The sequence below is a fragment of the Lepidochelys kempii genome, chromosome 11 (assembly GCF_965140265.1).
Source record: "Lepidochelys kempii isolate rLepKem1 chromosome 11, rLepKem1.hap2, whole genome shotgun sequence".
In the NCBI taxonomy this organism is placed as follows: domain Eukaryota; kingdom Metazoa; phylum Chordata; order Testudines; family Cheloniidae; genus Lepidochelys; species Lepidochelys kempii.
In genome coordinates this window covers 877,777-904,686 of record NC_133266.1, presented here as the reverse complement: position 1 = coordinate 904,686, position 26,910 = coordinate 877,777, and the positions used below count along the sequence as shown (strand labels likewise).

General features: G+C 63.8%; 1 protein-coding gene across 1 annotated transcript; it reads right to left on the bottom strand.

Annotated features, from left to right (window-relative positions):
- Positions 1 to 7,758: 7,758 nt before the first annotated feature.
- On the bottom strand, positions 7,759 to 26,276 carry DNPEP (aspartyl aminopeptidase). Its single transcript, XM_073304822.1, has 15 exons — positions 26,172 to 26,276; positions 24,586 to 24,667; positions 22,197 to 22,285; positions 21,855 to 21,968; positions 21,185 to 21,310; positions 20,619 to 20,749; positions 20,032 to 20,116; positions 19,681 to 19,788; positions 17,558 to 17,635; positions 17,224 to 17,307; positions 14,037 to 14,197; positions 13,872 to 13,911; positions 13,294 to 13,395; positions 9,649 to 9,816; positions 7,759 to 7,881 (listed from the first exon to the last, which is right to left on the bottom strand). The coding sequence occupies exons 1-15, from the start codon at positions 26,274 to 26,276 to the stop codon at positions 7,831 to 7,833; spliced, it is 1,524 nt and encodes a 507-aa protein (XP_073160923.1). The 3' UTR covers positions 7,759 to 7,830.
- Positions 26,277 to 26,910: the final 634 nt, after the last annotated feature.

Sequence of the window (26,910 nt, the reverse complement as noted above, 5' to 3'; positions counted from 1 at the left end):
TTTTACTGGCTGGCTGAGAGTCTCAGTGGAACCCAGGAAGAGGGGTGCAGGGCCTGGACTCCCCCACACTCCGTGACAGGCAGGACGGGGTGTGACGAAGTGGGCCTGTTCTTAATGTTTCCTCCGAATATTGTGGGGGTGCCTCAGTTTCCCCTATGCAGTTCTTAAGTATCTAGGGGGTGGGGTAAGGGTGTATGATCATTGCAAAGCCCTAGAGGGCAGGTGTGTGCAGGGGTCTGGACACAGAGAATGGCCAACACCCTGTTTCCTGGCAACTGATGGCCTGGGCCCTTCCCCCCCTGCAAGGTGAGAGCTGAAGGGTTGGAGAACAAAGGAATCAGGTGACCTCCTGGCCCGGGAAAGGAACAAAGCCCAGAGGAGGAGGGGCTGGAGGGAGTTTCAGTTTGGGGCTGGCTGGGACATGGAGTGAAGTGCAGACGTGGTTGTCTGGCTCACTGCCCCCCAAAATGGACCCAGCTGAGGGGTCCCGTTCTCTGCACCTGCAAGCTCTGTTTTAGACCATGTTCCTGTCGTCTAATAAACCTTCTGTTTTACTGGCTGGCTGAGAGTCACGTCTGACTGCGAAGTTGGGGTGCAGGACCCTCTGGCTTCCCCAGGAGCCCCGCCTGAGCGGACTCGCTGGGGGGAAGCACACGGAGGGGCAGAGGATGCTGAATGCTCCGAGGTCAGACCCAGGAAGGTGGAAGCCGGGTGAGCTGTGTGTCCTGAAGACAGGCTGCTCACAGAAAGGCGACTACCCCAGAGTCCTGACTGGCTTCATGGGGAGCAGTTCCAGAGCATCGCCCAGGGACTCCGTGACACGGGGCAAAGCTGACAATGGGGCAGGACAGGATATGGGGCAGGGCAGGGTAAGGCAATGGGGCAGGATGGGCAATGGGGCAGGACAGGGCAAAGCTGACAATGGGGCAGGGCAGGACGGGCAATGCGGGAATCAGACAATAATTATTGGATGTTGCGAGTGGCAGCTCACTCCCACGCCCGTTGTGGGCATCCCGTGGCTCTGTCTGAGGGGACCAGCCTCCGCTAACACTGGGGTCCGTTCTCCGGCAGAGTTTCTCCCCCAGGGCCCAGCTGGGCCTGCCAGGGACGCGCGCTGGCGATGTGTTTTTGTGGGTGTGCGCGTATCCGCTGAAATCGGCCTTCGACCTTTCCCGCTGACTCTCTAATCCTGCCGAGCCGGCCGACAGCGTCCAAGAACCCATTAGCCGCGACGGCTCCTCAGCACCTCCCCCCTGAGCAGGTTCGGAGCCTAATGCCGCAGGCGGCATTGCCAGGCCCCTGCTAACGCGACAGCATCTCCCTGCCTGCATCGTGCGTCTCTCCGGCCTGATCCCACGTTCCCTCGCCCCACCCAGCGACAGGCATTCTCCTGGCCCGCCGCGTTCACCACATCACCCCTCTTGTTGCCCCCTCCCCAGCTCGCTCCTCTCCATTGCATCAAACATCAGCTACTTGCCTGGCCTGCAGAATACTGCCGCCCCCTCATCGTCTCCCATTCCCTCCCGGGCTGTTCCTGCCAGGGGTCAGCCCCCAACCCCACCAGGCCAGCCCTCCAGGCCTCACCGGCCCTGCTGTCCCTCTGCAGGTTAGCCATGCGCACACACCAACCTTCAAGCCCTGCAAGCGGCCCCGCAGTGCTCAGCTCCTGGTCCACTGGATGCCCCTGGCTTGCACAGCCCCTGGCATGCCAGGGACGCCTTGGGCTCACTGCTCTGTTTGACACACACACACTGGCTACCCACGCACCCCAGAACCTCGACTTGCTACCGTCACGTCCTGTAGTACTGCTCAGCAGCGAGGCTCATCACCACAGCTGGGATCCCTCATCCACGAACTGCCATGCTCTCAGCTTGGCTCCTCACTGCAGGGACCGAAGTGTCTCCTTGCAGCCCCCTGAGACACCAGCCTGATTCGCTGACCTGTCGTAAACAGGCCACCCTCCCGTTGTGTGTTTCTTCCTGGCAGTTTTGTGGTCTCTTGCCAACTTCGCAATCTTGATGAGCCGGTGGTTCCCTGTGAGGACAGACTGACATTGTGAGACACACAGTGGACCAGGACCCGCCAGGGAGAGGAGTGTCTCCTACCCCTTTGAACGATGCTGCCTCTGGCGGGACACAACGGTGAGTGTCAATTCAGGACAAATTGCTTCGAGCAGGGCAGTCACAGCCCAGGGCTGGGGTTTCTATGCCCACCCAGGCAAACCAAACCAGCCAGACAGAGAGGACTTCGGTCTCGCCCCACTGGCTAACCACACGTCACACAAGCAATTCCCTTAGACACCCCAGTTTCCCAGTATCCCCACCAGCACCACTCGGTATGGGGACAGATGGTTGTGAAAACCAACACCCCAGTAAAAGAACAAAGGTTCTCTCGATCCCAAAGGACCAAGCCCCAGACCCAGGTCAATATACAAATCAGATCTTACCCACAAATCACACTGTTGCCAATCCTTTAGAATCTAAAATCTAAAGGTTTATCCACAAAAAGAAAGAAATAGAGATGAGAGCTAGAATTGGTTAAAGGAATCAATGACATACAGTAACGGCAAAGTTCTTGGTTCAGGCTTGTAGCAGTGATGGAATAAACGGCAGGTTTAAATCAAGTCTCTGGAGAACATCCCCAGCTGGGATGGGTCCTTCAGTCCTTGGTTCAAAGCTTCAGTTTGTAGCAAGGTTCCTTCAGAGGTCAGAAGCAGGATTGAAGACAAGATGGAGGGGTTTTCAGGGCCTTTTATATCCTCTGCCCTGTGGAAGGACCCCTTTGTTCTGACTGTGGAAGATCACAGCAGGAAGATGGAGTCTGGAGTCACATGGGCGAGTCACATGTCCGAGCATGACTCAGTTTGCAGGCCGGGATGCCATTGTTTACATGTGAGTTTGAACCTTCCCAGGAAGGCTCAGGTGTGGATTGGCGTCTCCCAAAGTCCATTGTCAGTTAAGTGTTTCCTGATTGGGCACTTACTGAGAATTGCCCTTGCTCAAGGAGCTGACCAAATGCTTCCCTGAGGCTACTTAGAATCAAACACATTGAGATACAAGTGCAGAGCCAATATCCAAACGTCAACTACAAAATGGTACACACATACAGACAGCATCATCCTACCCAGCGAATCACAACCTCTCCATGGACACCGTCCTAGACCTCCTTTGTACAAGATTTGGTGCAACTGCAGGACCTTGATTGCAACAATGATCTACACGGTCAGAGTTTATGTCAATAACTTGGTTTTGTGGTCTCTTGCCAACTTTGCAGGTTTGATGAGCCGGGGGGTTCCCTGTGTGGACAGACTGACATTGTGAGACACACAGTGGACAAGGACCCGCCAGGGAGAGGAGTGTCTCCTACCCCTGCCCAACCAGGACCTGTCTGTCACCTGCTGGTGACCCGTCTGAATTCGCACACCTTAAGAACGCGGCTTCCAGGGTAGATACATCACTTTGTGACTAGCTGTACCTACCTGTCACACTGACTGTGGTGACCAGAGCTTTACGGGCTCTTGGGAGAGCCCCCATGCCAGCCTGCGGCACACTATTCTAAAGCCATCAGACCCAGAGGACACCTGCAAACCCCTGTGCACCCCTCATGCCCCCTGCCAGTTGGCTCCAAGCAGTTCCTGGGTCACAGAGGTGCACCCCATAAACACCCCCAAAGCTACCTCATCGTCCACCTTCCTCAAAGCGCTCCTTTGCCAAGAGCCCGACAGAAACGACCTCGCTAGGCTGCAGTGTGCTGAGCCCACAGCCTGCCAAGCTGCCAAGCTCCTTGTTCCTGGCACTCCCTAGCTGTCCACCCCATCTCTTGTCTCTTCCTCAGAGCGTCAGCTTGCTGGAGCAGGACCTGCCCCTTTGCTCTCCGTCTGAACGGCGGACGGGGGTTCTGCTGCATGATGAGGGCTCGTAGGCAGTGATATAAATAGAGAGCCTCATCCCTATTAAACCACAGACCACCTCAGGCCTGGATCTTCATACAGATTCTAGCAGGCCCCACGCCCAGTGCAGGCCAGCACCACCTCCCTGGGCAAGGGCTTGCCCACTGCAGGGGGGACAGGGACCGGGAGCACTGGCAGCTGTCTACAGATCATTTGCCAATATCTGCCCCAGGGAGGGTTTGAACTCACAGCACGTTGGGGCAGCTCAAGTTCCATAACCATAACCTGGGCTTGGTGCACAAGTACGTGCCAGTCTCAAAGCCAGGCTGGTCTAGAAGCCAGGCTCTGCCTTTATTGCGCCCCCAGAGGGGCGGCTGGGAGAAATGCCGAGCGACTGAGACCGGCTGGGGCCTGATCTGAGCCGCAGCTGGAGCTCCGGCGGGTGCCCAAAGCAGAACCAATTGATTTGGGAACACGGTGCTTCTAGGGGAATGTAGCTCAGACACCCCTAGCTCAGAGGACCCCAAAGCCGGACCCCTCACCCGACCCTGCCCCAGGGAGGTCCTGCCCTTTTCAAGGCGAGCGGAATCAACGTGAGGAGTTTAGAGCCGGAAACAGAAAGAGCCTCTCAGCTTCCCTGGAGCCGAGCGGCCGCTCTACGGAACTAATTGGCCCGCTACAAGCATTAGCCAACGGCTCCTCGCCTCCAGGGCTGGGACGCGGCCTGGCCACGGGCGATGGCCGAGCACGGGCAGGGGCAGAGGCGGGCTGAGAAGCCAGGCAGGTCATGTCCGAATACTGGCACGTGGCTGGAGGCAGGTTCAGAGCCAGCGGCTGGCAGAGCCATTCAGGGGTGGCCCCTCCGGGCCGAGCCGGTGCCCTACGAGGGGAGGAATCGCCGAACACGGCTTTTGTCTAACAGGACCAAGGAATTTTGTTAGACAGGAGGGAGAGTCTCGGCCTACAGCAGCTCCCTCCCATCCTTGCTGCCCCACCCCACGCTGCAGGGTGAAAGGAGCAGTTAAAGCCAGGAGCGTCTTTCAGCTCCCGTGTCTGGCTGCTCCGGCCTGCGCTGATCTGGCACCCCACAAGCAGCTGAGCTGGGCTGGGGGTCGCCCCACAGCTCAGCAGTTAACATGGAGGCTGTTGGCTGGCAAACGCCCCTGGCAGTGGGCAATGCAGCCCCCTGCACCTGGGGGCACAGGGGCGAGACACTGCCAATCCGCACCCCCAAGAGCCTGGCCCCCCGAGTGGTGTGTTGCTCAGGACCGTGGGCGGCGAGGGGCACTCGAGGCAGGGCGCCCCGTCCGCCACCGCTGGGTTTATGCCTGAAGGACGAGGTTGATACCCGTGGCCAGAGCCGCTCACAGAACAGCCAGGCCCTGCCCCCCTGAGCTCGCCGGCCAGGGGTTTGTCCAAGGCAAGGAGTCGGACGCTCCTGTTTTCGGACACAAGGCAACGCTCCTGGCGCCCGGAGGTCGGACCAAGGAGACCAGCGTCTGCCCGCAGCTGCTGCTGGCTGTTACGGCGGAGCGTCCGCACGGCCCCGGCTGCAGGCGGCTGCCGATTTCATAGAGCGTCACGGCCACGTCCAGATCCCTGCGCAGCCCGGGGGCCGGTACCGTAGCAGTGACCTACAGCCCCCGGCTCCTTCGCGAGTGCAGCGCTGGGCTGGGGCAGGTCAGGGCAAGCAAAGCAGCCAGCGGATGAGGCTTCCCAGCAAGCCATGCTCCGGGGATCAAACCTGGTGCCAAGAGGCCAGAAGGGTCAAGGAGCAGGCAGCCACCCTCCTGGCCTCTTCTCCCTGCCCCACAGCCTGCAGGCCAGGGCCCAGAGCTCACCGCCCGAGGGCCGCTCCCAGCAGCTGGGGCTGAGCGAAGCCAGGAGAGCAGGCGGAGGGGAGTAGCTGCGGCTCACCCCATCCCTGCCCGATCACAGAGCAGAAACCTCCGGGCCCCAAGGGGACGAGGCTGCGTCTCTAGAGGGGAAACGTTCGGCCCTTAAGGAGAGAGAGCCCTTTGCCAAGCCCTGGCTGCTGGGACATCGACCCAGCTTGCGGCCCAAGGGGGCTCTAAACCGGGGGCTCCCCCCCACGTGGGAGGGGGATGCTCATTCTGGGAGCAGGATGCACAGCAAAAGCCGTGGCTCGCCCGTCCTGCCAGCTCAGCCTGGAGGCACGGCCAGAGCAGGGCCCTCACCCGCTCTGTCCCTGAGGGGCCCCGTGCCCAGTGGTACTCCGCTAAACCACTCCCCTGGGGCTGGGGGGCACGGACAAGGGTGCCGCTTCGCTCTGACCCTGGGGGGCCAAGCCACAAGCCGAGGGCGAGCAGCCCCCCACGCTGACGCTGCACCAGGACCGGCTCCCAGGGCAGTTCGAAACAAACGTTCCCCTCCGGACGTGCAACCCCTGCCTGTCTGAGACCCCCAAAACGACCCAGGGCCCTTCCGATTCCCCCCCAGCAGAGGCACCCTCGCTCCCTTCTCCCCAGCTGCCCCCTCTCCTGTATTAGGGACTGAACGTTTTGGGACCTGCCCCTTTAGAGTCGCAGCTTGTCCCCCAGCAGCCCTACTGGAGCTGGAGGTTTCTGCCGCCAGGAGCAGCAGCTAACAAGTCTGTCCTTTCACCTGTCATCATTAGGTTCCAGAGTTAAAGAGACAGAGACACAGATCGCAAGGCTGGAAGGGATCACTGTGGATGTAGTCTGAGCCCTGCACAGCACAGGCCAGCGACCTGCCCTGCAATCACCCCTAGAGCAGCTGGTTTAGGGACACAGCCCCTCTGGATGTTAAGGTCAGGGATGGAGAACCCGCCGTGCCCCCGGGGAGCAGTTCCAAGTAAATTCCTCTCACCCGTAAAACTTCTTTCCTGCCTGAATGTCTCGCTTCGGGTCCAGCTAGTCCTGTGTCTGCACGGTGACGCCCCTGGTTTGCAGGGGTGGGTTTGTGTCCCAGCTGGGCTCTGGGGAGGGGACAGGCTGGCGTTCCCAGAGGGAGGCAGGGGGCCCTGCACAGCCCCTCAGGGCGGCTGAAGCCAGAGAGGAAGCCACGGCCCCGTGCTGGGGCTCCAGCCAGCGGACCAGCGAGTGCCAGTCATGTCCCATTCCCCACTGCGCCTCCCTACTGCCGGCCAGCTCAGGGGTGGGAGCCCCAGCAGCAGCCACCTCTGCAGCCAGGCGCCCCGCCTTGAGCCCCTGGGACTGGCTGGGGGTGGGAGAAGGCTCTGCCCTGGCAGCTGTGGTCCAGCCACTCCAACGGTCTGCAGGTTCGGAACGAGGTTTGGTTTCGGTGAAAGCTCAAATGCTCCAGGAGCTGCCACAATCCAGAGGGGCTGCCCCCCCCCCACCGCTCCCCAAATTGCCAGGACCCCCGGGTGAAGCCGGCCCAGAGAGCAGCTGTCAGGTCTGCAGCAGCCAGGCCAGGCCGATCTCCCTCTGCCACCCCAAAGGGGGTTGGTGGTGGTGGTGGGGGGGTCCCTGCTCTGCACAGAGGGTTCAGTCTGTGATTCCCCCAGTTCCTCCCCCTCTGGGGGCTTGGAGGGAGGGGGCTCTTCTCTTCCCCTCCTGCCCCTTCCTGAGGGGGAGGGTCCCCACTAACACCTGCTCCCCCCGAGGTGGGACCAGGTGCTGATGAACCAGCCAGGGTCTGGTTGTGTGGGTCAAAACACACGTGCGGGGGTCCCCTCCTCTGAAACTGGCCAGGATAGGGGGGGGCGCCCACTTCCCACCCTAGGCAGGGTGGAGAGGCCAGCAGCTCAGGGGGTCTGGACGCCAGTTATCCCACCGGGCACTCCTGGGGGGAAGTTCGCAGCCCCCGCGGGAGCTCATGACATCACTCCCGCTCCCCTACCCCGCCCAGAGCCACACTCCGTGAATGGTGAATGCACTTTAATAGCCCCTGGGCGGCTCGGGAAGGGCCCGGCTCAGCCCCCGACCCCACGCTGCTCAGTCCACCAGCAGGCCGCGGCTCACCTCGGGGAAGAGGCTGAAGAAGCCCTGGAAGGAGAGAGGCAGAGATCAGGGCTGGGGCCAGGGCCGGGTCAGACCAGCCAGGGAGCCCGGGGGGGGGGGGGGGGGGGGGGGGGGGGGGGCTGGGGGAGGAACAGCTGCTCCCCGTTCAGTTATACAAGCGTTACCATGGCAACCAGCTACTCACTTCGTGCTGGATGATGTTGCCATAGTAACCAATCACTGACTCAAGGCCACTGCAGGTTGCTATGGTAACCATTCAGGGATGAAAATGGCCAGGGAGGGGCTGGAGCAGGGGGGGGGGGAGGGGGGGGCAAGGGCAGCAGGACCTGGCTGAATGTCCACAGAGCGTCAGCACATGTGTGGGGTGGGGACCCAGGGGCTGCAGGGGACCCTGGTACTTAACCCGGAAGCACCCTGAGATGGAAGGGATGCGGGGGGATGGGTCGGGGGCAGAGGAGTGCAGGGGGACAGGGTGGGGGGGGATGGGCTTTAGGGATGGGGTGCAGGGGGACAGGGTGGGGGGGGATGGGCTTCGGGGGTGGGGTGCAGGGGGACAGGGGGGTGGGGGGTGGGCTGCAGGGGGGTGGGGCGCAGGGGGTGCTCTCACCTGGAAGAGGGGGATGCTCTGCAGTCCCTGGAGCTGTAGGGGTGCAGGGGGACAGGGGGTGGGGGGAAGGGCTTCGGGGGTGGGGTGTGGAGGGACAGGGGGTGGGGGGGCAGAGGGGGTGGGGCGATGGGCTGCAGGGGGGTGGCGCGCAGGGGGTGCTCTCACCTGGAAGAGGGGGATGCTCTGCAGTCCCTGGAGCTGTACGGGTGCAGGGGGACGGGGGTGGGGTGCAGGGGGACAGGGGGGTGGGGGGTGGGCTGCAGGGGGGTGGGGCGCAGGGGGTGCTCTCACCTGGAAGAGGGGGATACTCTGCAGTCCCTGGAGCTGTAGGGGTGCAGGGGGACAGGGGGTGGGGGGAAGGGCTTCGGGGGTGGGGTGTGGAGGGACGGGGGGTGGGGGGGCAGAGGGGGTGGGGTGATGGGCTGCAGGGGGGTGGCGCGCAGGGGGTGCTCTCACCTGGAAGAGGGGGATGCTCTGCAGTCCCTGGAGCTGTACGGGTGCAGGGGGACAGGGGGTGGGGTGCAGGGGGGCAGAGGGGGTGGGGGGATGGGCTGCAGGGGGGTGGGGCACAGAGGGTGCTCTCACCTGGAAGAGGGGGATGCTCTGCAGTCCCTGGAGCTGTAGGGGTGCAGGGGGACAAGGGGTGGGGTGTGGGGGGGCAGAGGGGGTGGGGGATGGGCTACAGGGGGGTGGGGCGCAGGGGGTGCTCTCACCTGGAAGAGGGGGATGCTCTGCAGTCCCTGGAGCTGTAGGGGTGCAGGGGGGACAGGGGGTGGGGGGGATGGGCTGCAGGGGGGTGGGGCGCAGGGGGTGCTCTCACCTGGAAGAGGGGGATGCTCTGCAGTCCCTGGAGCTGTAGGGGTGCAGGGGGGACAGGGGGTGGGCTGTGGGGGGACAGGGGGGTGGGGGGATGGGCTGCAGGGGGGTGGGGCGCAGGGGGTGCTCTCACCTGGAAGAGGGGGATGCTCTGCAGTCCCTGGAGCTGTAGGGGTGCAGGGGGGACAGGGGGTGGGCTGTGGGGGGACAGGGGGGTGGGGCGCAGGGGGTGCTCTCACCTGGAAGAGGGGGATGCTCTGCAGTCCCTGGAGCTGTAGGGGTGCAGGGGGGACAGGGGGTGGGCTGTGGGGGGACAGGGGGGTGGGGGGATGGGCTGCAGGGGGGTGGGGCGCAGGGGGTGCTCTCACCTGGAAGAGGGTGATGCTCTGCAGCACGCTGGAGGTGCAGCACATCTCGCGGATCGAGTGCATGGCCAGCTGCGGGCAGCCGATGTCCAGGACCCGCAGCCCCAGGCGGGAGGCCAGGATGGGCCCGATGGTGGTCCCGCAGGGCACATCGTTCCGCACCATGAACTCCTGGGACGGGCAGAAGAACAGGGGGGGCGGGGGGAAGAGTAAGGACCATTCCCCCAACTCCTCAGCCCCCATGAGTGCCTTGGGGAGCAGCCCCAGGCAGGCTGGGCTCCCAGCTAACCATGGCCTTGGCATTCCACTGACGAGCCCAGATAACGACCCTCGGGGCTCAGTGCAGACCCGACATCCTGGAGCAGGCGGGCTGTGAGCCCCTCAGCGCTGCCCCCTCCCGCCCCAGGCTGCCCCAGGGGAGGGGGCAACAGAGCAGGGGAGCAGAGGTTCCTCGCCGGGCAGCCATTCATCTGGGGGGCTTCCCTGGGCTGCCCTGCTACCCCAGTGACTCGGGTGGGGGGGCACGCAGACCCCTCCTGGTTGCTATAGAAACCCCACGGCGAGCAAGGAGGGAGGGGATGGCATGGAAGGGGCAGTGCAGGGTGAACCAGCCCCTGGGGAATGGGAGCATCTGGCCCCATCGCTTCCCTCCTTGCCGGCCCTTGGCTCGGGCTGGGGTGTCCTCTCCCTCGGACTGCGTTCAGCCCTGGGGGTCTCGGCTCTGCAGCCAGCACTGCGGGTCCCCTCATGGGGTGTAAGCGGCAGAGCCGCCGCACAGACACCCACGGACGAGGGGCGTCCCCCAGCCCTGCCATCCCACTGGGGGGGGAGCGGGGGGCAACAAGGGACGTGCACCAGCACCCCCTGCAGACGAGTGTGGGAATGTTTTGAGCTTGCTCTAGGACGACCGTGGGGCTGTTCTCCGGCCTGTGCCGTACAGGGGGTCAGAAGAGATGGTCCCCCAAGTGCCTTCTGGCCTTGGAACCTGGGACTATTCCAGCTCTGGGCCTATCCCCTCGGCAGCGCCCCCCCATGGTGGGGAAGAACCGGGGGCTCCCCGGGACACGGAGAGCAGGCCAGGCATTCGGGGGCAGCCACTGAGGCTGCCTGGGCTGGAACCAGCATCTCTGAACGGAAACCTCAGTGACCGAGCACTGACTACGGCAAGTTACTGCCCTGCACGCCTCTCGGCAGGCCGGGCTGGAGAACAAAGGCAGAAGGGGTCCGAAGAGAGGCTAGGCAGGAGGGGAGGCCAGCCCAGGGGAGCTAGGGAAGCAGGGCACGGGGGGCTTCCATCCCCAGGAACTCAGGAAAGAACCCTACAAAAAGTAGAACCCAACCGATGACTAAGGAGCATGGAACAGCCCACGCCGGAGCCACAGGCTGAGCTCACGGAGCAGGGGCATGACAAGCAGCACAAGGAGGGGCTGCGAACACATTCGGAGCAAGGGCAGGTCCTCTGCCGAGCGGGGAAGGCACCAGTAACTGGTGCTCAAGAAGCTGAGGTGTTTAATGTCTATTTTGCTTCAGGCTTCACTAGAAAGGTTCACGGTGACCAGACACTCCACACAATCACTGTGAGCAACAAGGGGGACGGACGAAGCCAGCAGAGGGAAGGAGCAGGTTCGTGACGATTTGGAGGAGTTGGGCTTATCCAGGCCGGCAGGGGCTGTGACATTCAGCCGAGGCTACTTAAGGAGTTAGCCGAAGCAATCGGAACGGTGAGCAACTATTTCTGAAAGCTCCTGGAGGGCTGGAGAAGGGAAGACATGTAAAAAGGGGAGTAAGAGAACCTGGGGAGTTACAGACCCGTCAGTCTCACTTCCAGACCTGGGGAGATCCTGGAACAAATTATGAAACAATCAGTTTGTCAGCACCTGGAGGCTACTGGGGTTATAAGGAGTAGCCAGCATGGATTTGTCAAGAAAATCACGTCAAACCGACTGAACTTCCTCCTTTGACAGGGTCACTGGCCCAGTGGCTGGGGGAAGCAGTGGGCGGGATATATCTGGATGTCAGTAAGGCTTTTGGCACAGTCCCACGTGACATTCTCCTAAACAAACTAGGGCAATGTGGTCTGGATGAAATTACTATCCGGGGGGTGCACAACTGGCTGAAAGGCCATACCCTAAGAGTAGTTATCCAGGGTTCATTGTCAAACTGGGAGTGTGGATCTGGTGGGGTTCTGCAGGGGTCAGCCCTGGGTCTGGCACTATTCAATATTTTCAGTCATGACGTGGATAATGGAGTGGAGAGGATGCTTATGAAATGTGCAGAGGACACCAAGCTGGGAGAGGTCACAAGCACTTTGGAGGCAGGATTAGAATCCAAAGCGACCTTGAGAACTGCAGAACTGGTCTGAAATCAACAAGACGAATTCAATAGAGACAAGTGCAAAGTACCACGCGTAGGGAGGAAAACTCAGATGCACAAGTACAAACTGGGGACTAACTGGCTCAGTGGTCGCACTGCTGAAAAGGCCTGGGGGTCACAATGGAAGCGATGCAACGGCGAACAGGAGCATCGTGTGTAGACACTGGAGGTCCCAGTGCTGCTCTGCTTGGCATGGTGAGGCCTCAGCGGCAGCGCTGTACCCAGCTCCGTGCGCTGCCCGTGAGGAAAGATGGGGGGAGCCCAGTGCCCAGCAACAAACCTGATCAAAGGTTTAGAAACCCTGATTTGTGAGCAAAGACTAAAGAGCCTGGACATGCCCAGTGTGGAGAAAGGAAGCTTGCAGGGGCCTGAGAACTGGCTTCCAATTCGTTGGGGGCTGTTCGAAAGAGCTCGGGGACCGGTTGTTCTCCGTGTCCAGAAGGCAGGACAAGCAGCAGTGGGCTGAACCTGCAGCCAGGGGGACTGAGGTTAGCGACCGGGAAAAGCTTTCCAATGCTCAGGGGAGTCACGCTCCGGAGCAGGCTCCCAAGGGGGGCTGGGGAATCCCCTTCACTGCGGGTTTTGAAGAAAAGGGCTGAACAAACTCCTGTCTCAGATGCTCGAGGCTCCCTTGGTTCAGTCACAGAGCAGGGATTGGGATGTCTGCAGGGCTGTCCAGCCTCACTGCAGACACCAGTTGGGAGCACTGAGCCCCCAGGCCTCACTGCAGACACTGTCTGGGAGCACTGAGCCCCCAGGGCTGCCAGGCCTCACGGCAGACACTGTCTGGGAGCACTGCACCCCAGGGCTGTCCAGCCTCACTGCAGACACTGTCTCGGATCACTGCACCCCCAGGGCTGCCAGGTATCACTGCATACACTGACTGGGAGCACTGCACCCCCAGGGTTGCCTGACCTCACTGCAGACACTGGCTTGGAGCACTGCACCCCAAAGGGGAGAACAAAGCCTCCTGCGGGTGTCTGGCCTGGCTGGACTTGTTGCAGGAAGCCATGAAAAGAGCAGGGATCACCGGTGCCCGAAGGCAGTCTGGGAGTGGTGCAGGCCAAAGGCTGGCCCTGTGGAAGTGTGGGGGGGCCTTGGGGCACTCCTGGGAGGCTGGGCACAGACCAGACCCTGTGGTTCCCTGACTTGGAGATTCCCCAGGCAGGGAGACCATTCTGCCAGTGACCACGGGGTGTGACCGATTCATGGCCACAGCCCACAAGAGTGGGATCCCCTGGCGGCGCTCAGGCTGGCCAGGGCCAGGGCACTTACCTGCAGGGGGACGTCGACGCGGCCCGCGATCTCCCGGATCACTGCCTCGGTGACAGCCGTGGAGGCATAGCGCTGGTTACTGTTCACCTTGATCACGGGGCCCTGTGCAAACATCCAGACTCAGCCTGGCCCTGACCCCTAGCTGGGAGAGCAGCACCCCCTGGCAGCGGGACCTGCCCCAGTTCCCAGCAAAGCTGCCTGCCCTCGGCCTCCCTGAGCAGGGGTGCGGCACTGGTGTCCCATGACTGGCAAGGCTGAGGTCCTTCCCCAATCCCCTGGAGCGCCCGTGCTCTGCAGCCCAATGGGGCGCCGGCTGGGCCACACACCCAGGAACCCCGCGGGGGGCTGGCTCAAGGCTCAGCACAGGCTGCGGCGGTCTCAGAGCAGCCAGCAGACGGGGGCTTCGTGCCAAGCCAGGATCGGGGGCCCCAGGCAGCTGGCCGGAGCAAGGCAAGCACTGGGGAAGGGCCCTGGATCTGAAGAGCCTGGCCCTTGTCAGGGGGTGCAGGGAGAGCTCCCCCCAGCCCCCGCCCCGAGGGAGCCCCCAGTCCCTGCCGCAGGGAGGGGGCTGCACTCACCTTGTGGAAGGCCGGCCGGTGATTCTCCTCATGCTTGTCCCTGCAACAGAAGCGGAGCATTAGTCCTGGGCTGCCCCCAGGCCCCATCTGCTCCCCAGCCAGCCCTGGGGGCAAACTGCCCTCCCCCCGCGAGGCCTTCCCGTGCCGCTCCCCCCGGTCACTCACAGGTAGTTGGGGTGGGCAGCGTGGGCCATGTCGGCGCTGATCAGGTAGGACTTGGCCAGGGACTCCTCGAAGGCCGTCAGGTTCTGGGGTGTGGCCGAGATGCGGCGCAGGACCAGCTCCGTCAGCAGGGACTCGGCGCCCTGCGCGCTCTCCGAGCCCACCTGCAGGGAGGGCCTGGTCAGCGCGGCTGGCAGCAGGGGGCCTCGGACCCACCCCCAGGGCAGCCCATTCGCGGCCTGCCCCAGGACCACACAGGAACGGCGCCCCGTTTCCCCCAGGCTGTTCCTGGCCCCACGTCCCAGTAGGAGCCAGATCCCCACTCCGTGGGAACGCACCTCCCTCTGCGGCTGCAACGCCAGCCTCCTGCCCCTCACTCCCGACCCGCAGCCCCCTGCTAGCCCGGCCCTGGGCTCCCCCACAGCCCCGCCAGTGCCCCTCACTCCCGACCCGCAGCCCCCTGCTAGCCCGGCCCTGGGCTCCCCCACAGCCCCGCCAGTGCCCCTCACTCCCGACCCACAGCCCCCTGCTAGCCCGGCCCTGGGCTCCCCCACAGCCCTGCCAGTGCCCCTCACTCCCGACCCGCAGCCCCCTGCTAGCCCGGCCCTGGGCTCCCTCCAGTGACGTTATTGACATGAACTGGGACCGTATAGACCATCGTTGCAACCAAGGTCCTGTAGTGGCACCAAATCTTGTACAAAGGGGGTCAAATATAGTGTTTAAGACAAGGTTATGACTTGCTGGTTAGGATGATGCTGTCTGTCTGTGGGTATCATTTTTGTATTTAAAGTTACAAGTATTGGCTCTGTACTGTCTGTATTTCAAACTTGTGCTCTGCTTCTGGGGGACACCCCAGACAAGTTGGGGTCAGCTCTGCCTAGCCTGCTGGGTGGCCCATTAAGGACCATCAGCAACACAACTGACCCACTGAGAGCAGGCAGACACGCCTGGGGACTCAGCCAGGTGTGCAGGGCCCTGCCTAGGGACAGAACTTGATGCATGTGTGCGTAATTGATGAGCCATGCATATATTTTTAAATTTTTTTGTGCAGAAAAAAGCTTCTGCCAAAATGTTGCTGCAGTTCTGCCTTTTGCCCACCAGAGGGCGCTGTGGCACAAGAACAGAGCAGCAGCTCCCCGCAGAAAATAACGTCTGCCCTTCCATGTTTTGCCCACCAGAGAGTGCTGTGGTGACAGAACACAGCAGCAGCTCCCAGCCAGCGAGGGAAGAAAAAGAGTCTGCCTTCTCCACAGCAGGCCAGGTCAGGAGACAGGAGCTTTGCGGAGACGGACAGCGTGGGGTGCCTGGGGGATGGTCATACAGGGGCTCATGAGGGCTAGCAGGGGAGGACAGACTGGGGCAGGGGCTAAATGGGAGTGGAGGCACAGGGCCACAGGGGGGAGGGGGTGCAAAGAGCTACATAGCAACAGGGGAGTGGCTGGGGGGCACAGAGACTCATGGGGACGGGGGAGGGAGTACTGGGATACATAGGCACAGGGGTGGCTGAGTGGGGGCACAGAGACACATGGGGAAGGGGAGGAGGTACAGAGCTACATGGGGACAGGGGGAGGGGTGCAGGACCACATGGGGATGTGGGGAGTGGGTGTCTGAGTAGGGGTGCAAGAACACATGGGGACAGCGGCACATGTGCCTGACTGAATGGGAAAGGCTAGGGGTTAGCCAGGGTCTGCATGGGGGAAGCTCCCTAACAGTCTCTCCCCGCCCCCTCAAAAAACCTGTTCCATACTTTTCACACCCATACTCAACAACCCTCCAAGTTCACACCCAGGCTCCTTCCCAGCAATTTACTTCCCTCTACCTCAGCTCCTCCGTTACCTCTGACTCCCCCAAGCCTTTACACTGCTTCTGAGGGGTGTGGGAAATACAGTTCTGTATTGTAGTTTAAATGAATTATTACTCAGAGTCCTGCATTAATATGCCTAGTAAGGAATCTATTTGTCAAAAAACATTTCCTGAATCTTTTTTGTTGTCTGTATTGTTACAGACATACTTGCTGACAAGTATTTTGAAATAAATTACCAAAAATAATTGAAACTGCTGTGATTATATTGTGTTATTCTGACAAATAAAATATGCAGAATTTTAAAATATTGTGAACAGAATTTTTAATTTTTTGGCACAGAATTCCCCCAGGAGTAGTGGAGGGGAAGGACGGTTTGCTCTCAGGGAGGCTAAGAGACATCCATGTGCATGTCGCCTGGCTGTCTGAGCAGGGATGGGTCATTAAAAAACACTGGTGGAGCCTGACCCCATATCAATGGGGAATCCCAGAAGACACAATGGCAAAGCCAGTCACAGGACACTGGCACCCACAACCAGCGCCCGAGAGGGGGTGGATTTCCTGACCTCCCCCCAGGGAGGCTGGGGAACATCCTCCAGTTTGAGGACAGAGGATGGGGGAGGAGTGAGGTAGGGGATCAGAGCAGGCTGCTGGCAGGAGTCAGGGCTCACCTGGACTCTGCCCAAGGAGGCCAGACAGAGACAGATGGAGTCTGAACAGTGGGGTTCACTACAGCTGGGATGGGCGCTGGCTGACCAGAACGGACGATGCTTTAACCTTTAATTCTCTGGGCTGAGCTAAGGTGTCCCTGTGTTGGTCCAGGTGACAAACCTGCCTGTTGGCCTGCGCTGGCTGTGTGTCCCTGCAGATCCTGGGGGAGGGGGTGCTGCCCCCCAAGATGGTACAAGTCTCCATCGGGGTCTGTCTCAGGGGGACTTGCTGCCTGGAGCTCATGGTGGGGGTGCAGGGAGGCTACAGGCCCAAAGGTCCAGCCCCAGGAGGCGGTGAAGTTGCGTGGCTTCTCCTGGAGGCGGAGACAGACCCCTTGGGGGCCTCTCTCACCGCCAGGGCCTGTCCCCACGCTGGGGCCCTGGCCCTGATCCTGGGGGTCCGTGACACCCAACATGGGATGAGTGTGCCTGGGCTATTGCCCGGCTGGTGCAGGGAAAGGCACCGGCAGTGGCTGCCCTGGGAATCTCCGGACGTGGGGGTTGGGGTGGAGGTGGGGGGGAGAGAAGATGGATCTGCTCCTCCCAGTCCCTGCCCTGCTGGGGGCGCTGTGCTGTGAAGTGCTTCAGGAGGGGGAAGAGTGCAGGTTCCCCCCTCCCAATCTCCCCGCCCCCAGCTCAGTTCTCAGCTGGAGCACGTCACCGCCCCACGTCCGCTCACCTCCTCGTTGTCGTACAGCGCGATCAGGCGGACGTTGGGCTCCCGGGAGAGGGAGCCGGGAGCCTCACAGGAGCTGATCAGGGCCTGCAGGGGACAGAACATGGGGCATTCCTGGGGCAGAGCCCACAGAGCCACCGGCCGAGCAAGCGCCGGGCAAACAGCCCCTCCACCCCGACATGTGCCTGGCCCCGCCGCCGTCCTGCCAGAAGGGGAGTCCCCACAGGGCCCTGCTGACACCCCGCCCCCCAGAGACGGGTGCAGCCGCGACCCCAGAGAGGAGCGCAGAGTCGGGGTTGGGGTGGGGCACAGTCTCCCCGGGGCAGCCCCCACTCACCTGCAGGGCGCAGTAGCAGCTGTGCAGATTGTCCAGGCGGGGGGAGAAGATGAACTCATCGAAGGCGCCACCTAATGTCTGAAAGGGAGCGAGCAAACGGAGTCCGTCATGCGGGCTGGGGGACCTGGCGGAGCCGGGCAGTCCCATCCTAGCAGGGCTCTGGGCCCAGTTCCCACCGGCGCCCCGGCTGGGCCCCTGCACGCATGCACAGAGCCAGGTGCTTGGGCGCTGCCCCACCACGCCCTGGGCAAGTCCCACCCTCCAGGAGCGGGGCTGCAGGGGTACCGGCACCCTGGGGAGCCCGGCTCCTGCCCCAGCTGCACACCGCCTGAGGACTGACCCCAGCCCTGCTTGGGGATTGCCCTGGGGGCTCTGCTGCAGGGAGTGGGGGGCAGCCTCCGAGGCGGGCACAAGCTGGGGACTGGCTTGGCTGGGACCTCAGGGCACGTGTGGATGAGCCGCGGGCGTCCCTCCATGCCAGGCTCCCGAGCGCTCACTCCCAGAGGTTGGGGGCCGCAGACATTCGGCCTGAGGAGTGCAGACACCAGGCCCTGAAGGCTGGGGGGGCGCAGCAGAGGCTGCTCCCAGGGGAAGTGCACAGCAGCCACACTGGCCCCAGGAGGGAGCTGGTGCGGGAAGGACAGTGGGGGACGGTGGAGCCCCGCGGGGAGGTCAAGAGCAGGGACCCCACGTCACCATCAGCAGCAGAGCAGGCAGCCTAGTCGCAACCCTGGCCACACAGATGCAGTGTCTGCAGCAGTCCAGTGTGCCTCCTAGAATCACAGACTATCCGGGTGGGAAGGGACCTCAGCAGGTATCTAGTCCAACCCCTGCTCAAAGCAGGATCAACCCCAACTAAATCATCCCAGCCAGGGCTTTGTCAAGCCGGGCCTTAAACACCTCAAAGGATGGAGACTCCACCTCCTCCCTAGGGAAATCGATGAGGTTCAACAAGGACAAGTGCAGAGTCCTGCACTTAGGACGGAAGAACCCAATGCACAGCTACAGACTAGGGACCGAATGGCTCGGCAGCAGTTCTGCAGAAAAGGACCTAGGGGTGACAGTGGACGAGAAGCTGGATATGAGTCAGCAGTGTGCCCTTGTTGCCAAGAAGGCCAATGGCATTTTGGGATGTATAAGTAGGGGCATTGCCAGCAGATCGAGGGACGTGATCATTCCCCTCTATTCGACATTGGTGAGGCCTCATCTGGAGTACTGTGTCCAGTTTTGGGCCCCTCACTACAAGAAGGATGTGGAAAAATTGGAAAGCGTCCAGCGGAGGGCAACAAAAATGATTAGGGGTCTGGAACACAAGACTTATGAGGAGAGGCTGAGGGAGCTGGGATTGTTTAGCCTGCAGAAGAGAAGAATGAGGGGGGATTCGATAGCTGCTTTCAACTACCTGAAAGGGGGTTCCAGAGAGGATGGATCTAGGCTGTTCTCAGTGGTGGCAGATGACAGAACAAGGAGTAATGGTCTCAAGTTGCAGTGAGGAGGTCTAGGTTGGATATTAGGAAAAACTTTCACGAGGAGGGTGGTGACGCACTGGAATGCGTTGCCTAGGGAGGTGGTGGAATCTCCTTCCTTAGAGGTTTTTAAGGTCCGGTTTGACAAAGCCCTGGCTGGGATGATTTAGTGGGGATTGGTCCTGCTTTGAGCAGGGGGTTGGACTAGATACCTCCTGAGGTCCCTTCCAGCCCTGATCTCTGATTCTATGGGGCTGGGGGAGGCACCCTCCTCCTGAGCAGCGCACTGCTCCCTCCCAGGTGTCTCAGCTGGACTTGCTGGGCGGGGTGCAGCAGGAGGCTGGCGCCCACAGGTCCAGCCTAGGAGGTGGGGAGGCCGCGTGGGTCATCCCAGGGAAAGAGTGGGACCCTGGGGGGTCTGGCCCATCACACCAAGGGACTGACCCAAAGCTGGGGGCATAGCCCCGATCCTGTGGATCTGTGACAACATGAAGGATGGTCCCTGCCTCCTCCCAACCCAGGCAGCTCATCACCAGCAGGGCAGGGACCCTTGCAGCAGATTTTACCCTCAGCCCTGTGCCAGTCAGCCTGGGGCTGGAGGGAGAAGCCGCTGCCTTGCCATTGCCTGGCCCCCCCGGCTGGGTCCTGGTCACTCACCGCTGGCTGCGTATCCGCCAGACACAGCTCCATCTCCACGATCTGCTCCGGCTTCACGCCCAGCTGGGAGCAGAGCAGGGATAGCAGGACGGGGGCATGCCGCTCCGTCTGGGGAGAGAGCAGAGCCCCCCACGGGAGGTGAATGCTGTGGACAGGCCACGAGACCCCCGTCCCCGCAGGGCAGCACCGCCCGGCCCCAGTCCCCCCGGCTCTCCCAGGAACACTGCAGCTCCTGGCTGGGTTTCCCCTGTCCCAGGGCCCCCCGGCATGCCGAGCAGGGGACACTCGGTGCACAAAACCCACATGATGGGGAGCTGGGCTCTGACACCCCCAGGGGACCTCCTGCCTCACCTGGGCATCAGCAGTGCAGGGAGCCCCAGCCTTGGGTGCCCCCTTCTCCAGCTCCTCCTGGATGGTAGTGGCCAGGATGGGCACCCTGCGGGGAAAAGGGCTTGGTTGGTCACCTGGGCATTTCCAACCCTGCTCGGCTGCTCCCACATCCTGGGGCAATCGCCAGAGCAAGCCCTTCCCCGGGCGCGCCCTTGCCCTGCTCCCCAGGGGCTCACCAGCCAACTGGCAGAGAAAGGGGTGTCAGACGCCGATGCCCTGGGAGTGACTGAGGGGGAAGCCCTGCCCCAGGCCTGCGATCCACCCCCCATCTCTGTGCCCCCCACGGTACCCTGCGCCTCCCAGGCAGCCCCCCAGACCTGGCAGCATGTGCTCCGGGAACACCTGGGCTGTGAGCTGGCTGGAGAGGGTCCCACCACACAGGGCAAGAGCAGGAAGCTCCGCCAGGCCGTGGAGCCCTCTCGGCACACAGCCGGGCCAGGCCCCTGGGGAGAGCACGGGGAACATTAGTGCCCATGCTCTGGCGTGGGATGGGGACGCCTGCCCCACTGAACCCTCCTGCTCTGGGCGAGCCCCGGGGGGCGGCTCACAGGTGCTGCTCCGTGTTGGGCCCAAAGCTCTCGTTGACACTGCGCTGCAGGTGGATGGCCAGGTTGGGGATGCGCAGGACGGGCCGCTCCACCCACACCAGCCGCTGCTCCAGCCGCCCCGCAGCCAGCTCCTGAAAGCACAGCAGGGAGGGCGGGTCAGGGAGCCCTTCCCAGGGACCTCCCCATGCCCACCCACAGGAGTCAGCCCTCCTCCAGGGGAAGGGCAGGGATGGGGGCTGGAAGGATCTAATCCATGGGGTGAGGGTCTTTGCCTGCCTGGGGCGTTCCCTCTGCACCTGCCTGCCCAGCTGCCCACCATGTGGGGTGAAGAGGGCGGCAGTGCCGGACCCCTGCCCATATCCCTGCAGACGGGGGAGGTGTGTGTTCCCCGCGTGGGGTAGGGAGTCGGAACCTGCTGACTTCCGAGGGGGAGCGTGGGTGTGACAGATGGACAGACGGACTCTAGGATCCGGGATGCGTGGACGGGAGTGGATCCCACCACGAGCTGTGACCTGCAGACACGGAGCTGCGGGCCGGGAGCGGCTCCCAGCCCAGCCCAGGCTCACCTTTACGATCACCCGCCCGGCCACAGTCAGGTCCCGGTCGAACCACGTGTTCCAAATCCCACCTCCATAGGTCTCCACGCCCACCTGCACCAGGCCCACGTGGCCTCTCTTGGAGCGACGCTTCACCTGTGCGAGAGCCAGCAGCCCATCACCAGCCAGCGGGCCGGGCACTGCTCATGAGGGGGGCACCTTTGGCTCAGCCCCCCGGGCCCTGGCAGCAGCAGTGGGGAGGCCACCAAGGACGGGGCTCTGGGATGGGCATGAAGCCAGGCCCTGGGGGCGGGAGAGCGAGGCTCCATGAGATCCTGCCCCACGGCAATCCCAGCCTGGGTGAGGCCCCAGAGCCGGGCAGGGCTGGGTGTCCAGCACCCGGCAGGGTAGGGGGTGCTCCAGAGGGACCCGGGGGAAGGGATCCAGGCAGAGGCCAGGGAGTGGCGGGTGATGGGGCAGGCAAGGACGGAGCCCCAGGGAAACCAGCGTGGGTCAGGCTGGACGCGCCCCAGAGGAACCAGCACGGGTGGAGCTGGGGAACCGGGGCCGGTCGGGTCGGGCTGGACACGCCCCAGGGGAACCGGGGCGGGGCGGGCCGGGTGAGGCTGGAGGCGCCCCAGGGGAACCGGGGCGGGGCGGGAGGAGGCAGCTGGCGTCCCGGGTGCGAGGGGTCCCTCACCCTGAGGCAGGGGCTGTCCGTGTGGGCGCCAATCAGACTGAAGCCGTTGCCAGGCTGGTACCGGCCCCCGACGGCGAAGGCGATCAGGGTGGAGTGGTTCCGGGTCACGAAGTACTGAGAGAAAAGGGGAGAGGCAGCAGTGGTGGTGTTGGCCTAAGCCCATCCCAATGGCTTCGGGGCCAGGGCCCCCTCAGCCCTTTCCTGGAGGTGGGGAGAAGTTGGGCCCACCCCACCAAGCTGCCCCCTCCCCCCACAAATGCACTGTGCCCCCAAAGCCACAGGCCAGGGCAACAAGAGCACCCCATGTCCCCAGCCCGTGCCCTAGGCAGCCCCCTACCCTACCTTGTGCTCGGGCTGGATGTCCCAGTGCTCAGCCTCCTTCAGCTCCCAGAACCCCGCCTGCAGCAGGCGGCTCCGGCATTCGGCAACCACTGCGGGGAACCACACAAACCGCCACGCTTACTGCTTATAGTCACTTAAAGTCTACCGTTCTGCACCCCAAAGCAACACCCTGGCCTCCCCAGATTTGCCACAGCGATAGGACGATGATGCGTTTGGTACGAAGTCTGCCTTGTGAGGTGTCATTTTAAAAGTCTTGATCTGTTGCCCATGACTCTCCCGTTGGATTGTATGCGCTGTCATTGTATCTGGAGTCCGAATTGTATCCGTGTGAGCCTCTGAAACCTGCCGGGAGCTTAAAAACATCCACCAGCAGCCCTTCAGGTGCAACAATAAAAAGGCCAACCGGTGCTGACGGCCCACTGAGGGGAACACACACTCACAGGAACTGGGTACAGTGGAAACCCCTCGGAGAGCGACTACACAACAGGGACTGTTGGACTCCTAGCAAAGGATCTTTCCAGCAAGCTGGAAGAAGCCATAAAAGGGGGGAAGCGACATCATCACTGGCATCACTCCCCCCTCAACTCAGCTCCTGGAAAGATGCCTGGAAAACCAAGGACTGTGTGGGGGCAGGGGGCCCAGCGGAAGGAGGGAATCCCAGCCTGTGTATGGAAGATTGGTGAGCCGCTTGTACCAGTGGGATGCTTGGGTCAAATCCTCTCTAGTTTATAACTCGCAGCTTGCCGTTTGGTTCTGCTTCTTAGGTGATCTACTCTGATCTGTCCCCTTATTGCTTAGAATCACTTAAAATCTACCTTTCTGTCGTCAAAAAATCTGTTTTGTATTTTTTACCTAAGACAGTGCGCGCAGGGAAATCTGCTCAGGAACAGGGGCTGGTGCAGGACACCTCCACATGGAGGTAGGGGTGGACTGGGTCATAACTAACACTGGCCAGGCTTCTGCCCAGGGCTTGATGGTACAGTTCTGGGGCGCAAAGCTGGGAAGCTGGGGGGCACTGGCTGGGGCCTCTCTATTGAGGGTTCATGAGTGGGTAGGAGAAGCATTCCTGTAACTCAGCAAAGCGCGTGCCTGCCTGGGGATGGCTGTGTGAGTGCAGGACCTGGAGGGGTCTGCAGCTTGTCACAGCATCACAGTGGGATAGGGAGCCCAGGCTGGTGAGACAGAGGACTCCGCAGTACCCCAGTTCCAGGTTGCACCCCGGGGAAGTCCGTCACAATGGGCAGCATGGAGACTGAGCCCATCCCTGGGCCATGCCAGCCCCTCCCCCGTAGGGGGCAGTGGGCACCGACGGCAGGAAAGTGGTTCTGCTCCTCTGCCAGCCGGTGCCTCGCCAGGGTGCTGTGCCTGAGCGGGTGTGAGAAGGGTCCATACAGAGCAGCGCATGGGCATCGCAGCCCCCGCCCCCTTGGGCCATCCCCACTCAGCCCCACAGCCCCACTGTCTGGAGGGGAGGGATTTTGCAGGGTCCTCTGCAGGGGAGTGCAGACTCTCCAGTCGGGGCAGGCGGTTAAGAGGGCAGCTCCCCCCGCACAGCACCTGGCTCGGGTGCCAAGCACCTGGGGAATCGGCCCTGCCTGTGCTGATAAGAGTCTGGGAGTGGACTTTGCTTCGGGTCAGGGAGTGGGGAGCAAGGAGGAAACAGCCTCCCCCCCAAACCCCCGCCACCCCGGATCCTCATGCACTCAGCAGGGCTGGGCAGCTGGCACTGGGAGCCCCCCGGCTTGGAATTCCCAACCTGCTCTGTCACCAAACCTTCCCCCCCACCCCCCCAGACTGCACACTCTGCGGCTGCTGCCCGGGGGGGGATGGGGGGACTCCACCCTGCCGCGTCCCGCAGGCTTCTGATAAACAAGTGGGGACGCTGGCTCCTTGCAGCCCTGCCGCGTCCCCTGCCTGGCTGCAGGCCCTGGCTCCGGGCAGGGGGAGCGGGCACCTAGGGGAGAGAGGCGGGGGGCGGAGGGGGGCAGCCTGGGGCAGGAGAACAGGCGTTGCGACACCGGGGTGCGGAGGGAGCCGTGCCAGGGCAGTGTGAGAAATGGGCCCGGTGCCCAGGAGCCGGGCGTGGGCAGCAGTGTCCCAGGTTTAACACCCTGGTGAGTCTGGCCAGTCTCTCCCCCTACCCCACCAGCTGGGGAGTGTCTGCTACCCCCACCAGCCCCATGGGAATAGAGGCTTGAGCCGGGAGGGGGCGAAGGGGCCCCCGGAGGGGTGTGGGTAGCTCGGTGTTGCCGTCCAGCTCCAACAGGCACTGCCAGGGGGCAGCTCTCTGTCGATGGGGTGACAGCCTGGACAGGGCAGCAGCTGCAGGCTCAGGGGGGCCCCGCCGCGGGCGCAACCCCCTTTCCCCCAGGCTCCCCCAGCCCCTTACCATGGTAGGGGGAGGGGCCCCGATTCACAAAGTTCAGGAACTTCTGGGCCGCCGCCTGCACGGAGTCCTTGGCCACGGACGCCTGGTGGGCACAGGGGCGCGTTACTGCGGCGAACAGGGACGGAGGGACCCCCTGCCTGGCCCCCCACTGACGGGTGAGGCGATACCGGGCTCACACAGCCCCATGGCACACAGCCCCAAGGCGGGCCCCCGAGCGCATCGCCCACGGACCAACCCGGCACCAACGGGTCGCGAGTCAACCTCGTCCCAACGGCAGCCTCTGGCCGTGCCCAGCCCGAACACCCCTGGGGTCCGCACCCAACCTGCGCCCAGCCCGAACCCCCCGTGTGACCCCCCGGGGGCCACACCCAGCCCGCGCCCAGCCCGAACCCCCCGTGTGACCCCCCGGGGGCCACACCCAGCCCGAACCCCCCGTGGGACCCCCCGGGGGCCACACCCAGCCCGCGCCCAGCCCGAACCCCCCGGGGGACCCCCCGGGGGCCACACCCAGCCCGCGCCCAGCCCGAACCCCCCGTGGGACCCCCCCGGGGGCCACACCCAGCCCGCGCCCAGCCCGAACCCCCCGTGGGACCCCCCTGGGGGCCGCACCCAGCCCGTGCCCAGCCCAACCCCCCCGTGTAAACCCCCAGGGAGCCGTGCCCGGACCGTGCCCAGCTCGAACCCCCCGTGGGACCCCCTGGGGGCCGCACCCAACCCGCGCCCAGCCCGAACCCCCCGGGGGCCACACCCAGCCCGCGCCCAGCCCGAACCCCCCGTGGGACCCCCCCGGGGGCCACACCCAGCCCGAACCCCCCGTGGGACCCCCCCGGGGGCCACACCCAGCCCGAACCCCCCGTGGGACCCCCCCGGGGGCCACACCCAGCCCGCGCCCAGCCCGAACCCCCCGTGGGACCCCCCCGGGGGCCACACCCGGACCGCGCCCAGCCCGAACCCCCCGTGGGACCCCCCCGGGGGCCACACCCAGCCCGTGCCCAGCCCAACCCCCCCGTGTAAACCCCCAGGGAGCCGTGCCCGGACCATGCCCAGCCCGAACCCCCCCGGGGGCCACACCCAGCCCGCGCCCAGCCCGAACCCCCCGTGGGACCCCCCTGGGGGCCGCACCCAACCCGCGCCCAGCCTGAACCCCCCGTGGGACCCCCCAGGGACCATGCCCGGACCGCGCCCAGCCCGAACCCCCGTGGAACCCCCCTGGGGGCCACACCCAGCCCGCGCCCAGCCCAACCCCCCCGTGTAAACCCCCAGGGAGCCGTGCCCGGACCGTGCCCAGCCCGAACCCCCCCGGGGGCCACACCCAGCCTGAACCCCCCGTGGGACCCTCCCGGGGGCCACACCCAGCCCGCGCCCAGCCCGAACCCCCCATGGGACCCCCCTGGGGGCCGCCCCCAGCCCGCGCCCAGCCCGAACCCCCCGTGGGACCCCCCGGGGCCGCGCCCGGACCGCGCCCAGCCCGAACCCCCCGTGGGACCCCCCGGGGCCGCGCCCGGACCGCGCCCAGCCCGAACCCCCCGTGGGACCCCCCGGGGCCGCGCCAGGGGGTCCCCAAGGGTCGGCTCCGTCCCCGGCACCTGCATGATCCCGGCCCCGGCTCCGCCCCGGACACCGGCGCCGAGCGGGGCGGGCTCCGGGGCCCCCTGCGGGCCGGGAGGAGCAAACACAGCCCCGGGCCCCATAGATCCGCCCCATGGACCGCCCCCATCGCCCCCCCCGGAGCCCCCCCCCGCCCCGTGGAGCCCCCCCGGCCCCCCTCGCCCCACGGACCTGCCCCATGTCTCCCCATTGCCAGATGGGGCCCCCAGCCTGCCCCCCACCCCTGGGCTGCCCATGTCCCCCCACAGCCCCATAGACCCCACCCCAGCCTGGCCTATGTCCCCACACTGCCCTATATACCCCCCAGCCTGCCCCACACACCCCCTCCAGCCTGCCCCATGTCTCTCCCCCGCCCTATCGAGCCCCCCGGGCTGCCCCCCATGTCCCCCCACAACCCCATAGACCCCACCCCAGCCTGGCCTATGTCCCCACACTGCCCTATATACCCCCCAGCCTGCCCCACACCCCCCCTCCAGCCTGCCCCATGTCTCTCCCCCGCCCTATCGAGCCCCCCGGGCTGCCCCCCATGTCCCCCCACAACCCCATAGACCCCACCCCAGCCTGGCCTATGTCCCCACACTGCCCTATATACCCCCCAGCCTGCCCCACACCCCCCCTCCAGCCTGCCCCATGTCTCTCCCCCGCCCTATCGAGCCCCCCGGGCTGCCCCCCATGTCCCCCCACTACCCCATAGACCCCACCCCAGCCTGCCCCATG